At 43.4% G+C, this 18,940-nt stretch overlaps 1 protein-coding gene across 1 annotated transcript; it reads right to left on the bottom strand.

Moving 5' to 3' along the window:
• Positions 1-59: 59 nt before the first annotated feature.
• Positions 60-17,885, bottom strand: LOC143289715 (tetratricopeptide repeat protein 19, mitochondrial-like). The gene is made up of 4 exons (XM_076598780.1): positions 17,695-17,885; positions 16,599-16,785; positions 7,901-8,216; positions 60-6,376 (listed from the first exon to the last, which is right to left on the bottom strand). The coding sequence occupies exons 1-4, from the start codon at positions 17,880-17,882 to the stop codon at positions 5,820-5,822; spliced, it is 1,248 nt and encodes a 415-aa protein (XP_076454895.1). The 5' UTR covers positions 17,883-17,885; the 3' UTR covers positions 60-5,819.
• Between the last annotated feature and the right edge of the window lie 1,055 nt (positions 17,886-18,940).

The raw sequence follows: 18,940 nt of genomic DNA, 5'->3' as shown, positions 1-18,940 counted from the left end.
GTGTTTACTCCAGTACATTTTGTAATGTTGGGCAAACTCTTCATAGTTTTTATACATCGTTTTGTTTTACCAAAAATGTTGAAGCTTCGAAAGGACAGTGTTGTTTTGTGTATAAGAGGGAAGGCTTTTGGACGAGTAGTCGATGTATACGTCTTCTCTCTGCTTTGTTTTGGGGTCACAGCAACTCATAGTACCTAGTCTGTTTGCACAGAATGCATTTCAGTGTGTCAAACATGCTGTTAAAAAAAATATATATATATATATATAAAAAGAGAAAATGATCATGTAAGACGGAGAACAGGTTTGTTCTGTCCTCGTTACAAAGTCCGATAAAAAGGGTAAGATTTTCCTTGACATTTGTTCACAACCAGATTTAGTTCCCTTAGCATCATTTCATCAGTAATGCTTTCATTTGTTTGGTTTTTTTAAATGTATCAGACTATAACCAGGTAATCAACAAAAAATGGATTGCTTTTGGTTTTGAGAAAATGACATCTAGCTTTACTCATGGCAGTTACCTTTGGTCGTTATTTGTTCTTGTTGGTTTTTGGGGAGTCCTTTGATTTGTGCTAAAGATTTGCATGTGTTGCTTGTTTTTGATCTAGAGATGTTCAGTGCACAGAGAGCTATTTCCCAGGGATGTTGCTGGCATTTTGTTTGTGTACAGTCTGTGTCCTGCAGATCAGTTCCATTTCATTCCCTTCCTAAAAGACAGGGGCAGAAATGATACACCTCACCTGGTGACAGGGAAAATAACAGCTGGCAGTTTGCGTCTGGTGTGAAAGTGTGTGCTGCCATTATTCCATCTTACACGATATGAATGTGCTGTTTATGAGGTGGAAATATTTGTTTGAAATGTTTGCCTTACAGAATGTTGGACCATATCATTCTGATGTAGGGAATTATCTGTGTCAGTGTGTAGGTATGTTGATCTGATGTGAAGAACTACTTCACCAAGGTGGCAGTGCCTGACTGGTGACTTGGGGAGAGATGATGGTGTGTGTGAAGGTCTGTCCAAGTGGTGTCTTGTGAGAAACCTATCCAGAGCCATCATGTCACTCATTATTGTCATCTGTAGAGATGCTGAGTGTTGTCATTAATGAAACAATTACGGGGTTGATGTGTTACATATGTGTGTGCCAGAATATATTAATTATGGTGTAATTCATTATCTATAAAAATCTATGATTTCTGTATTCAAGTGTTGGGTCTTGAGCTTCCTGTTTAGAATGTGAAATGTGTTATGTGTATACCTGTATTACTGTTGTAGTGGGTACTGGGAGAGATGATGTTTGTGTGTGTGTGTTTTGAGGTGAATGCACATCCAACCGTTATTTCACAGCCTACAGTTTAGGATTCAGTACAGTTCTCTGTTGGCAGTGTTATCACCACCACCTCACCATAACTGATGATGAAGAGTGTCTTGACAGGGTTCCAATTTAGCGGGTGCAAATACTACAAGAAGTTGGCTTGGGCACGCACATTTTCTGTCAAGAGTGCCCAGTTGGCACTCAGAAATTGATAGAGGTGAAAGAAAATTAAAAGACACCTAGAAAGCAAGCTCGAACATGGTCGATCGAAGTGTGTTGCCTGCTGCAGCTTGCTTCGTAGAGCAGCGTCTTGGGTATTTCTGAAAACTAAAGAGGAATAAGTGTTAAGAAAACACTCGTTTCATTGAAAAGGCATTTTTCTTTTCTTTTTTCCAATTGTCATGAACTATATGTATCAGCCACATGCCTTCCAGAAACTGATGAACACAGTAAACATTCTGACTGTATGTCAGCGTAATACCAAAGCAGTCGTGACCTTAAGAACTGTAAGAAAACAAAATGCTAACAAATTGTCTTGTCAAGGAAATAAAACCATTAAAAAAAAAGCTGGATTTGTTGACTCATTGACCTGTTACCACTGTCAGTGACTTTTTGTCATGTTTTAATGGTTTTCTTCTGCCATCTCCGAAGTGGGTGCAGCTTTTGTCCAACCAATGTAGAAAGGGTCTCCACCAGCCATGCAGACCAATCATCATCAGAATACAAGTCTGCACCGTTCCAGAAGTAAACTTACGGGATTTTCCTACCCAGTGCTGAATCCATAAGCAGAGATCCATTTCTTAAAATCAGCATATCACTTGATACATACATCAAATAAAATGTATGAAAATCCAGAAACTATGTCAGAGCAGGTAGTGAGCCTGATGAACACAACTCACTGCGAGACAGCTGTTGCTTGCTGTGCACGCTCAACTCCCAAAATGTGTAACATCAACACTGACGACACCCCCACTCCTAACCCCCCCAACACCCACACAAAGTGTTCAATTTTAAGGTTCTACCACTTCTTTTTTTTTCTTTTCTTTAAACAAAAATATCTGGGCCTGGATTTATTACTCACTCACACATCTATATAATTTTTTTGTTTATATCTACATATCTATCCAAAGGTGAAAACACTGAGGATGAAGCAGAGTGTGTAGACATTTCCACCACCCACCAGTCCTCCTTTGTGCCCAGCACACAGTCCTGGCAGCATGATTCACTGAAGGAAAGACAACCAGCCGGAATCTTAACACCCACACGCTTGTCATTCATCATCATGGGAACTCCTGGAAACAGGCACCCACCCAGCTGCCCCTGACAACTCTCTGCTTTTGGCACTAACTACTGGATGTATTTCACACCAAACACACCAACACTAGTTTACACACAGCACTGCATGCCTTTCTTCTCTGGAGTGGTCAGAATGTGATTGTCTCCCTTCTCTAGTCTCCTTTCTTAACTGCTGTGTCAACAAAACATAAGACAAAAACTACACACGGTCAGGAGCCCAAGGCCAAAAATGTAAATGCAAACACAGAGACAGATCAGAAAACGAAATCAAAAAGATGTATAAACTAAAAGCAAACAGAGGAGGCAGCAGATTAAGTACTGAAATCAGTCCAGAACTTGTTGACAGAGTGGCCACCATTTATGGACAGACACAACATAAGAGTGTACCTCCAGCATACATAACATCCCCAACGTAACAGTGTTCATCCAGCATACATAACATCCACAACGTAACAGTGTTCATCCAGTATACATAACGTCCACAACGTAACAGTGTTCATCCAGTATACATAACATCCACAACGTAACAGTGTTCATCCAGCATACATAACGTCCACAACGTAACAGTGTTCATCCAGCATACATAACGTCCACAACGTAACAGTGTTCATCCAGTATACATAACGTCCACAACGTAACAGTGTTCATCCAACATACATAACGTCCACAACGTAACAGTGTACCTCCAGCATACATAACGTCCATCATACATAACATCCACAACGTAACGGTGTTCGTCCATCATACATAACATCCACAACGTAACAGTGTTCAACATACATAACATCCACAACATAACAGTGTTCACCCAACATACAAAACATCCACAACGTAACAGTGTTCATCCAACATACATAACGTCCACAACGTAACAGTGTTCATCCAGCATACATAACGTCCACAACGTAACAGTGTTCATCCAGCATACATAACGTCCACAACGTAACAGTGTTCATCCAACATACATAACATCCACAACGTAACAGTGTTCATCCAGCATACATAACGTCCACAACGTAACAGTGTTCATCCAACATACATAACGTCCACAACGTAACAGTGTTCATCCAGCATACATAACGTCCACAACGTAACAGTGTTCGTCCATCATACATAACGTCCATCATACATAACATCCACAACGTAACGGTGTTCGTCCATCATACATAACATCCACAACGTAACAGTGTTCGTCCAGCATACATAACGTCCACAACGTAACAGTGTTCGTCCATCATACATAACGTCCATCATACATAACATCCACAACGTAACGGTGTTCGTCCATCATACATAACATCCACAACGTAACGGTGTTCGTCCATCATACATAACATCCACAACGTAACAGTGTTCGTCCAGCATACATAACGTCCACAACGTAACAGTGTTCATCCAGTATACATAACGTCCACAACGTAACAGTGTTCATCCAGCATACATAACGTCCACAACGTAACAGTGTTCATCCAGCATACATAACGTCCACAACGTAACAGTGTTCACCCAACATACATAACATCCACAACGTAACAGTGTTCATCCAGCATACATAACATCCACAACGTAACAGTGTTCATCCAACATACATAACATCCACAATGTCACAGTGTTCGTCCAGCATACATAACGTCCATCATACATAACATCCACAACGTAACGGTGTTCGTCCATCATACATAACATCCACAACGTAACAGTGTTCGTCCAGCATACATAACGTCCACAACGTAACAGTGTTCATCCAGTATACATAACGTCCACAACGTAACAGTGTTCATCCAGTATACAAAACATCCACAACGTAACAGTGTTCATCCAACATACATAACGTCCACAACGTAACAGTGTTCATCCAGCATACATAACGTCCACAACGTAACAGTGTTCACCCAACATACATAACATCCACAATGTCACAGTGTTCGTCCAGCATACATAACGTCCACAACGTAACAGTGTTCATCCAGTATACATAACGTCCACAACGTAACAGTGTTCACCCAACATACATAACATCCACAATGTCACAGTGTTCGTCCAGCATACATAACGTCCACAACGTAACAGTGTTCATCCAGTATACATAACGTCCACAACGTAACAGTGTTCATCCAGCATACATAACGTCCACAACGTAACAGTGTTCATCCAGCATACATAACATCCACAACGTAACAGTGTTCACCCAACATACATAACATCCACAATGTCACAGTGTTCGTCCAGCATACATAACATCCACAACATAACAGTGTACCTCCATCATGCTGATCTACCATTATTTTACAATGCATTACCAACATCACTGCATTCACAACCCATCATTTCAAAGCTGATCTATTTTGACTTTAAATCCATTATTTTATCTTCTGTTCAGATCCAAAATCAAAACATCAACAACAAAAAATTGTAACATTGTTACAAAAATCTTTGGAAATATATTTATCTTTTTAAAAACCTGCAGTTGTATTTATGCTGCCTCTACTGAATATAATAACCTGCCTGCCTTGCACCAACATTTCTGTTTCCTTTGAAACAAACAACCTGCTGAGATGTTAACTAACACATACATGAACATGCTTCCTTTGAAACAAACAACCTGCTGAGATGTTAACTAACACATACATAACATGTTTCCTTTGAAACAAACAAACTGCTGAGATGTTAACTGACACATACATGAACATGTTTCCTTTGAAACAACCTGCTGAGATGTTGACTGACACATACATGAACATGTTTCCTTTGAAACAAACTGCTGAGATGTTAACTAACACATACATGAACGTTTCCTTTGAAACAAACAACCTGCTGAGATGTTAACTAACACATACATGAACATGTTTCCTTTGAAACAAACAACCTGCTGAGATGTTAACTAACACAGACAGGAATATTCCTACTTCCATGAAAAAACAAACACCTATTAATACATGAACAAACACTGTTGACAAGGGTGTCCCACCATGTCATCCTACCTGCACACGAAGCAGAGGGCACTATCATCACAATTCAGCAGGTCTTCAGTGCACAGGGAAGGATCCCACAAGAGACTGTCATGTTTCTATCACAGAACCTGTTTGTTGTTCAGCCACAGGGGATGTGAACACACTGCCCCAACACTGACAGGGTCTCCACACACACACACAAACCCACATCACCACCCATCAGATCAGGGATCCTCAAGCTCTCATCCACACCGGAACACACTCACGCCTTGGCCTTGGCACTGGCCTTGAGCTGTGCGATCTTCTCCAGACACTTCTGCGACATGGAGGCGGCCATGGAGTGTTGGTGTTGCCGTGACAACTCCTGCCCCTTCGCACAAGCGGCCTCGGCCTCGCTCAGTCTGGCCGTGCGCAAGAAGAGTGCCCCCAAGTTGCAGTAGAGCACCGGCAGCTGGGATGACTGGACCTTGGTGGCCGTGACGATGGCCTTGTTGAGGATGGTGGTGGCCTTGTCAAAGTTCTTCAGCAGGATGTGGGCCGTGGCCAGGTCGTTGACCAGCACCAGGTACTGACTCTGCTCCGTCCCCAGCACCTTCTCCGCGATGCCTGCCGCTCGCTCCAACGCCTCCACCGACTCATCCAGGCGTCGCTGACCCATCAGCAGCCGGCCGTACGTCTCCAGCGCCATCCCCAACAGGGCCTCCGTGTTGCGCTGCATCTCCTCCTCCCCCAGCTTCACCTCCTCTGCCGACACACTGCCCCCCTCCTCTTTGGCCAGGACGCTCATCTCTTTGACAGCGTCTGACACTAGGACTTGGTCTGGAACAAATCACAGTCTGGCACTGTGCCTGGAACACAACACACTGTCTGACACTGTGCCTGGAACACAACACACTGTCTGACACTGTGCCTGGAACACAACACACTGACACTGTGCCTGGAACACAACACACTGACACTGTGCCTGGAACACAACACACTGTCTGACACTGTGCCTGGACACAACACACTGTCTGACACTGTGCCTGGAACACAACACACTGTCTGACACTGTGCCTGGACACAACACACTGTCTGACACTGTGCCTGGACACAACACACTGACTGACACTGTGCCTGGACACAACACACTGACACTGTACCTGGAACACAACACACTGTCTGACACTGTGCCTGGACACAACACACTGACACTGTGCCTGGACACAACACACTGACACTGTGCCTGGACACAACACACTGACACTGTGCCTGGAACACAACACACTGACACTGTGCCTGGAACACAACACACTGTCTGACACTGTGCCTGGACACAACACACTGTCTGACACTGTGCCTGGAACACAACACACTGACACTGTGCCTGGAACACAACACACTGTCTGACACTGTGCCTGGACACAACACACTGTCTGACACTGTGCCTGGAACACAACACACTGACACTGTACCTGGAACACAACACACTGACACTGTGCCTGGAACACAACACACTGACACTGTGCCTGGAACACAACACACTGTCTGACACTGTGCCTGGACACAACACACTGTCTGACACTGTGCCTGGAACACAACACACTGACACTGTGCCTGGACACAACACACTGTCTGACACTGTGCCTGGAACACAACACACTGTCTGACACTGTGCCTGGACACAACACACTGTCTGACACTGTGCCTGGAACACAACACACTGTCTGACACTGTGCCTGAACACAACACACTGTCTGACACTGTGCCTGGAACACAACACACTGTCTGACACTGTGCCTGTAACACAACACACTGTCTGACACTGTGCCTGGACACAACACACTGTCTGGCACTGTGCCTGGAACACAACACACTGACACTGTGCCTGGAACACAACACACTGTCTGACACTGTGCCTGGACACAACACACTGTCTGGCACTGACACTGTGCCTGGAACACAACACACTGACACTGTGCCTGGAACACAACAAACTGCTGATGAAGTTGGCAAGGAGTCATGACGTTCAACTTGCCCATTCATGCAGTCCTTGGGAACACATGCAAGTACACACACACTCAGAGATCCTTGCAAACACACATACACACACACCAACACACACACACAGGTCCTTGCACGCTTACACATGCAGGCACACACACACACACACAGGGCTTACAAACAAACAAACACAAACACACACACACACACAGAGGGCTTAAAAACACACACAGACACACCCCAACACAAACACACAGGGCTAAACACACACACACACACTGCTTAAAAACACACACTGACACACAAAACACACACAACACAGCAGGGACACACCACAAGCCACAGACAGCCATCCCCCACCTCCATCAGCCTTGCTGGCAGCCAGTTTGGCATCCTGAGCCTTGACACAGAACAACAGTCCCTGCTCCGCCTCCCCGTCCCGCTCCAACATGGCGTAGACACTGGCCAGTTTGAGGGAGAGTTCGATGATGGCGTTGTCATCCTGCGCCAGTCCCTGCTGCAGACAGCCCTTCATCGTCTCCTTGTACAGCCGCTCCGCCTTCTCCAGCTGACCTTGACCCAGGGCCATGTCCGCCAGGCTGTCGTAGATGTTGGTTTTGGCGAAGACGTACGTCTTCATGTTGATCTTCTTCAACTTCAGCATTTCGTCCGCCACCTGAGTAAATCAATACTTTTTGTTACCTTTATGAAATTTTCAATGAGAAAAAAAAAAACACCTTTAACTCACTTTGCACTGCCATTTAGCTTCCCTGACTTTCCCCACAAACGACCCATTTGTATGAGTAAGAAATAAAATCATCAAAAAACAAAATGTTAGAATTTATGAACTGAAAACCTCCAAACTGATCAGTAACATAACGAATTAGTTGAGGACAAAATAGAAAACTTCCTCCCTTCTTACGCTGTCATACAGTCAGATGATGAAAATTCAGAACGTTATATAGCCCTGATAGGGCCCCTTCATCTAACTGATGCATGCCTTGTGACTGAGAAGAAACTGAGAAACACCATTGTTGACATGCACAGTTCACGTGAACCAGTCACCACGAAAGTCTCCTGCTCACGAGCACAGTTGTACACTCTGCATTTATCGGTCGCAGTGGAGAGTAGAAAGATCAGTTAAGATATTCTTAGCTTATAACATCATTATGCAAAGTAGGTGCCAATCCAAAAATTCAAAGCTATCTAATGCCCTGATTGTGCTCCTTCTTCTGAAATGGTTGTAAACAGTGGGGCCTCAATAGAGGCCCTTCGTCCAGAGTGAGTTACAAGTGAGTGAGTGTGAGTTTGTGTGTGAGTGTGAGAGTGTGAGTGAGAGTGTGTGAGTGTGAGTTTGCGTGCGTGTGTGCGTGTGTGTGTTTAATACAAAAAGAAAACTAACCAAAAAGGCAGAAAATACATCAGCCTTTGATGAGGACATCGACACTGCTGCTGATGATGGTGTGTGTGTGTGTGTGTGTGTGTGTGTGTGTGTTATCCAAAAAGAAAACCAACAAAACAGGAAGAAAATACATCAGCCTTTGATGAGGGCATAGACACTGCTGATGATGGCAAGACAACCGCAAAAAAAAAAAAATAAATATCAATAAATAAAACTTTTTAAAAAGCTTGCTGGTCAGCCACTGTGAAATAAAAATAAAGAAACAAAGCGAAAGCACAATGGATCATTTTGTGTGTGAAACATAAAACTGAAAGAAAAACAATAAAATAAAGGCAGTTTTCACAATGAAAGGCTACATCACCAAATATCACAGATAAACAATGAAATAAAGGAAATCTTCACATCTAAAGGCCAGGTCACCAAATTAATATAAAAAATAAATAATGAAATGAAGGAAATCTTAACAACTGAAGGTCAGATCACCAAATTAATATCACAGATAAACAATGAAATAAAAGAAATCTTAACAACTAAAGTCAGGTCACCAAATTAATATAAAAAAATAAATAATGAAATAAAGGAAATCTTAACAACTGAAGGTCAGATCACCAAATTAATATCACAGATAAACAATGAAATAAAGGAAATCTTCACATCTAAAGGCCAGGTCACCAAATTAATATAAAAAATAAATAATGAAATGAAGGAAATCTTAACAACTGAAGGTCAGATCACCAAATTAATATCACAGATAAACAATGAAATAAAAGAAATCTTAACAACTAAAGTCAGGTCACCAAATTAATATCAAAGATAAACAATGAAATAAAGTCCGCTTTAACACCTAAAGTCAGGTCACCAAATTAATATAAAAAAATAAACAATGAAATAAAGTCAGCTTTAACATCTAAAGGCCAGGTCACCACATTAATATAAAAAATAAACAATGAAATAAAGTCAGCTTTAACATCTAAAGGCCAGGTCACCACATTAATATAAAAAATAAACAATGAAATAAAGTCAGCTTTAACATCTAAAGGCCAGGTCACCACATTAATATAAAAAATAAACAATGAAATAAAGTCAGCTTTAACATCTAAAGGCCAGGTCACCACATTAATATAAAAAATAAACAATGAAATAAAGTCAGCTTTAACATCTAAAGGCCAGGTCACCACATTAATATAAAAAAATAAACAATGAAATAAAGTCAGCTTTAACATGTAAAGGCCATGTCACCACATTAATATAAAAAATAAACAATGAAATAAAGTCAGCTTTAACATCTAAAGGCCATGTCACCACATTAATATAAAAAATAAACAATGAAATAAAGTCAGCTTTAACACCTGAAGGCCAGGTCACCACATTAATATAAAAAATAAACAATGAAATAAAGTCAGCTTTAACACCTGAAGGCCAGGCCACCAAATCTACCTCAACACTCACTGTTGCCAGCTCTGAATGTAGAAGTGCACAGGAGCTGAAAGGCATAGAACTGACCACTGCCGCGCACAGACTCACACCTTAACCATCATCATCCCTATCCAAGTGCCTGTATTTCGTTTAGTCAATGTCATATTCAACTAAAAAGCGGTGTACACAAATACACCAGCATTGCACTGGTGGGCAGATCCATGTCACAACAGTGTCCAGGAGGCCGAGGGGGGTGGGGGGTGGGGGAGTCACACCCACAAGCTGAGGATGAAGACGCCAACACTTGTAAACAACCATGATGACAACATCATCATCACAATGGAGATGCGTCAGCAAAACAACGTCAGCTGATGATTAAGATGACAATGCAGATCTACAATCAAGTGAGACAGCAACATGAAAGATGAGAACACCACAACCAAAACATGAACCAAGTCAGCAGTGTACGATCCACACCAAATCACAGCTTCATAACGCCACAGCCAGCATGATGACAATGCAGATCTACAATCAACTGAGACAGCAACATGAAAGATCAGAACACCACAACCAAAACATGAACCAAGTCAGCAGTGTACGATCCACACCAAATCACAGCTTCCTAACGCCACAGCCAGCATGATGACAATGCAGATCTACAATCAAGTGAGACAGCAACATGAAAGATGAGAACAACACAACCAAAACATGAACCAAGTCACAGTGAACGATCCACACCAAATCACAGCTTCATAACACCACAGCCAGCATGATGACAATGCAGATCTACAATCAAGTGAGACAGCAACATGAAAGATGAGAACAACACAACCAAAACATGAACCAAGTCAGCAGTGAACGATCCACACCAAATCACAGCTTCCTAACGCCACAGCCAGTATGATTCAACTCAGTTAGTACTGCCACTTAGCTCCCCTGACTTTCCCCACAGATGGCCCATTTGTATTGGTAAGAAATAACATGGCCAAAAAACAAATGTTAGAATTTATGCACTGAGAACTTCCAAACTGATGAGTAACATAAGGAGTTAGATGGGGACAAAACAGAAAACTGCCTCCTTTCTTGTGCTATCATACACTATGCTGAGATGATGACAGTATCCATATTTTTTGTTTGAAATGTGCACACACTGATAACTTTTAAATGAATCCAGGAAAGCACACAGCTTTGAAACAGATTTAATTCAGAACGTTATATAACCATGATAGGGCCCCTTCGTCTAATTCTGTTGTCTGTTGTCTGCCTTGTGACTGAGACGAAGCCATGATAGGGCCCCTTCGTCTAATTCTGTTGTCTGCCTTGTGACTGAGACGAAGCCATGATAGGGCCCCTTCGTCTAATTCTGTTGTCTGTTGTCTGCCTTGTGACTGAGACGAAGCCATGATAGGGCCCCTTCGTCTAATTCTGTTGTCTGCCTTGTGACTGAGACGAAGCCATGATAGGGCCCCTTCGTCTAATTCTGTTGTCTGCCTTGTGACTGAGACGAAGCCATGATAGGGCCCCTTCGTCTAATTCTGTTGTCTGCCTTGTGACTGAGACGAAGCCATGATAGGGCCCCTTCGTCTAATTCTGTTGTCTGTTGTCTGCCTTGTGACTGAGATGAAGCCATGATAGGGCCCCTTCGTCTAATTCTGTTGTCTGCCTTGTGACTGAGACGAAGCCATGATAGGGCCCCTTCGTCTAATTCTGTTGTCTGCCTTGTGACTGAGACGAAGCCATGATAGGGCCCCTTCGTCTAATTCTGTTGTCTGCCTTGTGACTGAGACGAAGCCATGATAGGGCCCCTTCGTCTAATTCTGTTGTCTGTTGTCTGCCTTGTGACTGAGACGAAGCCATGATAGGGCCCTTTCATCTAATTCTGTTGTCTGCCTTGTGACTGAGACGAAGCCATGATAGGGCCCCTTCGTCTAATTCTGTTGTCTGCCTTGTGACTGAGACGAAGCCATGATAGGGCCCCTTCACCTAATTCTGTTGTCTGTTGTCTGCCTTGTGACTGAGACGAAGCCATGATAGGGCCCCTTCACCTAATTCTGTTGTCTGTTGTCTGCCTTGTGACTGAATAAATTCTGTTGTCTGCCTTGTGACTGAGACGAAGCCATGATAGGGCCCCTTCGTCTAATTCTGTTGTCTGCCTTGTGACTGAGACGAAGCCATGATAGGGCCCTTTCATCTAATTCTGTTGTCTGTCGTCTGCCTTGTGACTGAGACGAAACTGGGTCAGACGCCATTGTTGACACGCACTGTTCACGTGAACTAGTCACAGTGAAAATAACTCTCCTGCTTACAAGCAAAGTAAAACACTCTGCATTTATTGATCGCAGTGGAGAGTGGAAAGGTCAATTAAGATAGTCTTAATGTATAACGTCATTCTGGAAATTAGGTGCCACTCCAAAAATTCAAAACTATCTAAAGCAATCAAGCTCCTTTGTCTGAAACTGTTGTTAACAGTATGGCCTCAATTGGGGCCCTTCGTCCACAGAGAGTTAACACCCTGACTACTGCTGACAAATAACAGTGACAAGCACACCCACCCCACTTCAGAAAACAAAACTCACTCTAACCAGACACCCCAAACCCACCCACCTCACTTCAGAAAACAAAACTCACTCTAACCCAACACCCCAAACACCCACCTCACTTCAGAAAACAAAACTCACTCTAACCCGACACCCCAAAGACACCCACCCCACTTCAGAAAACAAAACTCACTCTAACCCGACACCCCAAACACCCACCTCACTTCAGAAAACAAAACTCACTCTAACCACACACCCCAAACACACCCACCTCACTTCAGAAAACAAAACTCACTCTAACCCGACACCCCAAACACCCACCTCACTTCAGAAAACAAAACTCACTCTAACCAGACACCCCAAACACACCCACCTCACTTCAGAAAACAAAGCTCACTCTAACCCGACACCCCAAACACACCCACCTCACTTCAGAAAACAAAACTCACTCTAACCAGACACCCCAAACACACCCACCTCACTTCAGAAAACAAAACTCACTCTAACCAGACACCCCAAACACCCACCTCACTTCAGAAAACAAAACTCACTCTAACCCGACACCCCAAACACCCACCTCACTTCAGAAAACAAAACTCACTCTAACCACACACCCCAAACACACCCACCCCACTTCAGAAAACAAAACCCACTCTAACCCGACACCCCAAACACACCCACCTCACTTCAGAAAACAAAACTCACTCTAACCAGACACCCCAAACACACCCACCTCACTTCAGAAAACAAAACTCACTCTAACCCGACACCCCAAACACACCCACCTCACTTCAGAAAACAAAACTCACTCTAACCAGACACCCCAAACACACCCACCTCACTTCAGAAAACAAAACTCACTCTAACCCGACACCCCAAACACACCCACCTCACTTCAGAAAACAAAACTCTCTAACCAGACACCCCAAACACACCCACCTCACTTCAGAAAACAAAACTCACTCTAACCAGACACCCCAAACACACCCACCTCACTTCAGAAAACAAAACTCACTCTAACCCGACACCCCAAACACACCCACCTCACTTCAGAAAACAAAACTCACTCTAACCCGACACCCCAAACACCCACCTCACTTCAGAAAACAAAACTCACTCTAACCCGACACCCCAAACACACCCACCTCACTTCAGAAAACAAAACTCACTCTAACCCGACACCCCAAACGCCCACCTCACTTCAGAAAACAAAACTCACCCAGGAACTGCCCTCCCTTGTTCCTGTTCACAAGCACAATGTTCCTTTTATTAACTTTTCATCCCCAACACATGCCACAGTCTGTATGTCAGTGAAACAAGAAGTGTTTGTCAGCTGGTCACTTTTGACATGCGAGTTGAGGTTTGTTGTCATGAGCCTTGAAGGCTTGGTGGCTTGGTGGGTTGGTGGCTTGGACTGTTGGAGGCTTGGACTGTTGGAGGCTTGGACTGTTGAAAGGCTTGGACTGTTGGAGGCTTGGACTGTTGGTGGCTTGGACTGTTGGTGGCTTGAAGGCTTGGTGGGTTGGAAGCTTGGACTGTTGGAGGCTTGGACTGTTGGAGGCTTGGACTGTTGGTGGCTTGGACTGTTGGAGGCTTGGACTGTTGGTGGCTTGGACTGTTGGACTGTTGGAGGCTTGGACTGTTGGAGGCTTGGACTGTTGGTGGCTTGGACTGTTGGTGGCTTGGACTGTTGGTGGCTTGAAGGCTTGGTGGGTTGGTGGCTTGGACTGTTGGAGGCTTGGACTGTTGGTGGCTTGAAGGCTTGGTGGCTTGAAGGCTTGAAGGCTTGGACTGTTGGAGGCTTGGACTGTTGGTGGCTTGGACTGTTGGTGGCTTGGACTGTTGGACTGTTGGAGGCTTGGACTGTTGGTGGCTTGGACTGTTGGTGGCTTGGACTGTTGGAGGCTTGGACTGTTGGTGGCTTGGACTGTTGGTGGCTTGGACTGTTGGAGGCTTGAAGGCTTGGTGGGTTGGAAGCTTGGACTGTTGGAGGCTTGGACTGTTGGTGGCTTGGACTGTTGGTGGCTTGGACTGTTGGAGGCTTGGACTGTTGGTGGCTTGGACTGTTGGTGGCTTGGACTGTTGGAGGCTTGGACTGTTGGTGGCTTGGACTGTTGGAGGCTTGGACTGTTGGTGGCTTGGACTGTTGGTGGCTTGGACTGTTGGAGGCTTGGACTGTTGGTTGGACTGTTGGTGGCTTGGACTGTTGGTGGCTTGAAGGCTTGGTGGTTTGGTGTCTTGGACTGTTGGTGGCTTGAAGGTTTGGTGGGTTGGTGGCTTGGACTGTTGGTGGCTTGGACTGTTGGTGGCTTGAAGGTCTGGTGGGTTGGTGGCTTGGACTGTTGGTGGCTTGAAGGTTTGGTGGGTTGGTGGCTTGGACTGTTGGAAGCTTGAAGGCTTGGCGGCTTAGTGGCTTGGTCACTGGTCAGGCATCCACCAAGCAGATGTGGTGTAACGTACATGGATCTGTCCAAACCCACTGACACCTCCTTGAGAAACTCAAACTGGCTGTGCAGGAAAAACCGTCAGTATATGATGATGCATTTTGTACAGTGACCAGGTGTACAGTTCAGTGTTGTGCGACATCATTGTGACAAGTAGCAAGGTTTATTCACAAGTTTTAAAAATAAACCAGCATGAATCATAACACACAGAAAAAGGCATTTTCTGTCCTTTTTCAGGAACTCTGAGGTGGGCAAGACCATGTCAGCAAAAATGTAGTGGTAAGGGGCAGACATTCAGTCATTACCAAACCTGGTGGTATTTCTATATTTTTACCAACCCAAATGGACATTTTTATTTGTAGATGGTATAAGCATAGGAATTCATTGTGTATGCATGCATGTATGTGTGTGTGCACGCACATGTATGAAATAGGGTTTTTTTGTAAGGTTTTTTTTTTTTTTAACTCAGTAAAAAGGGAGAACTCTTGGACTGTGTGCACATCCTTGTGTGAGAGGTTCAACATGCGCATGAGGTCTGACAGTCAGTCCCCTCCCCTGTTGTAGGTAACATCAAAGACACACCACCCCACTATCCAGATAAATCATGTCAAATAATCATGACAAAGATAATGTATTTCACAACAATAACGCTGGATATCATCAAAAGAAAATGAATTATGCTTTTAAAAAAATAATTAATTTTTTTTTTTAAACAAAAAAACACCACTACTAATAAAGTCATCTGTTTCAACTTCCTCTTCTCAAAAATAAAAAGAATTATGTTATATATAAATACAGACAGATAAGACAGATGGATAGATCTTTTGACAGATAGACAGATAGGTAGACAGACTGACAGATCGACTGATAGATTGATAGATTGACTGATATATAGATACATGGTTGTGTGTGTGAGTGTGTGTGTGTGTGTGAGTGTGAGTGTGTGTGTGTGTGTGTGTGGAATGCAAAATATTCTTAAAAAGACATGCCTTTCTATAACGTACATTAAAAAATAATAACTATTTTATCTAAACGAAGCCATTAGCCACAATACTTCTGGACATTTATTGTTTGCACCATTCCCATTGTCCTAATTGAGTTATCTATCTTTGTTACTTTAGCTCAGCCGACCACACAAGACCACATCAGGGCTGACAAACTGTAATTATTAATCCCAGAAAACCTGAGAAAAAAGAAAAGAAAAACACCTTGAAAACTGAACAAACTAAACACTACAAGATGTTTGGTGGTGACCTTACCCTCAGTGCGTCATGGTAGCGAATCTCAGCTTTGCCGAAGTCCTGCTTGAGGAGTGCCTCCTTGGCCTCTCTGAACACAGAAATCAGAGGGTCCTCTTTCTTGTCCTCCTTCTTCCCAAAGCTGAAGCCCAGGAAACCCTGCGTGAAGCCCGCCGTCGCCATGGCCACCAGCCACCGATACCCATACCTGACACAAGGCTCAGGGTCAGTTGTGTCTTTGTTGTTGTTGTTTTTTGGTTCATTCAAACAATGGCATTAATATAATTTCAGATCATCTACACATATTCTGTAGACATTTCCAGTGGGGAAATGTCTGCAATGAACAAAAAGGCAGAATTCCACTGTTCATTCTTTGTTAATGTTTTAAGTTCCTACAAATGTTAGGTTTTGTGGCTCAGTATGGTCACAAAAGAAAAATAAATTCCGTAAACTCCAATGTACCAGAAGTTAGAATGCTTAAATAACCAAGCATCATGCAACCTACGAAAAAGAATGCAACTGCACTTGTACAAAAGAAATTGTTTTGATGTTTGTATGATTTACATAACTGTCTCATCTCTACTAGGTAATACCTCTTCATACAGCCTAACATCAATGCTGGAAGACCTTGGATGGTGTTCTCTCAAGATGTCAAGATTCAGATAACCCTGTTTTATTGAAATTAATATTGTACAGAACATTATGGGCATCATTGTACCTACCATAATAAGAACTGTCACAGACACATATTATCCTGGACAGTCTGCTGTAGTGCTTCTGAGAGTTTTCCCCAGAACATTCACATTCTGGAACTTCTCAGTACTACCTGCGCTGTGCAATGGTTTACACTCCTCGCTTGGCATCCTTATCATGCTGGAGTTTCACAAACTAATCTTATAAGAATTTTGTGTGATTCTGTGCATGTGCATGTGCGTGTGCGTGTGTGTGTGTGTTACAAGAGTGAATATGCAAGCGTGTGTGTGCGCGCACATGTGTGAGCAAATCTCAGTGTGCAAGTGTACGCACACGCGCGTGTGAGTCCGTTCGTGTGTGCGTACGGCTATAAATGTATCTTTCTGTGCGTTCCGGCGTGATGCTCCGTGCCCTTCAGTGTTACCTTGAAGACGGTGTGAAGACAGAAGGCGGCACACTGGACCGAGAGTGGAAATACTTCACGTGGCTCCCGGTAAAGCTGTTCTGGAGATGCCGGGTCCGCAGTGTTGGAGTGGCGGTTGGGGGAACGGTGCCACAGCGAACCGGTGTTCGGAGAACCGTGCTGAACCGTCTGACCCATGCGGCTGCCATTTTGTCAAGGTGGACAACTGGTTGCAATGCGTAAGAGTTGAGTTTCATAACACGGACTTTAAAAAAAAAAAAAAAAAAAAATTTTAAAGAGCCCGCGGTTTCATATTTTTTGCGATGTCCAGTGTCGAGTCGAATAGTTCAGTCCACGAAAGGAGTCGTATTACTCTAGTCTCATGTTTTACCTTGCTGAAACTACTTATTAAACACAGTATCAGTAGCTCAAGAGGGCGTCACTGCATTCGGACAAATCCATACGCGCTACACCACATGCCTGACCAGCAGCGTAACCCAACGCGCTTAGTCAGGCCTTGAGAAAAAAAAAGGTAAAATGAATATTTAAGTTGTTGTTTTTTTTTAATTAAAGAAAAAAAGATAATAACAATAATCACCATCATAATCATAATAGTAATAAAAATGATAATGATAATAATAATAATGATAAATAGAAAATAAAATAAAAAGACAGTGAGGATAATAAATAAACAAACAAGCAAATAAATGTAAAACATACAGACACACACACACACACACACACACATGCGTGCATGCATGCATGCATGCATAACAGATATGCAACAAACATGCAGTTTCACAGATATGAAAGCACAAACAAATACACATAAATGTACACGAGCCCCGACACACACACACACAAATTACCCTGCACACCCTACCCACCCCCTCTACACCACACACTCATTCATAGGCTATGTATCGCAGCTTCTGCAGAACACATTCACACACACACACACACACACTTATACAAGCAAACACACATACGCCCCCCCCCCCCCCACACACACATATATACACACATATACAAATATATATATGCAAATATATTAAACAATAGAATAAGATAAATATGTGAGCCGTGTACTCTCTCTCTCTCTCTCTCTCTCTCTCTCTCTCTCTCTCCCCCATTCTCAAGTGCTCTTACCCACTTTAATCTCCCTCACTCTCACTCTCAGTCAGTCTTTTACTCAGTCACTCACACTCTGATGTGATGTGGTGTGAAGTGTTGGTTGGGCAGTAATGTGGTGTATGTGGCATGGTGC

The sequence above is a fragment of the Babylonia areolata genome, chromosome 14 (genome assembly GCF_041734735.1).
Source record: "Babylonia areolata isolate BAREFJ2019XMU chromosome 14, ASM4173473v1, whole genome shotgun sequence".
NCBI lineage: Eukaryota > Metazoa > Mollusca > Gastropoda > Neogastropoda > Buccinidae > Babylonia > Babylonia areolata.
This window is presented reverse-complemented; position numbering and strand designations above follow the sequence as displayed.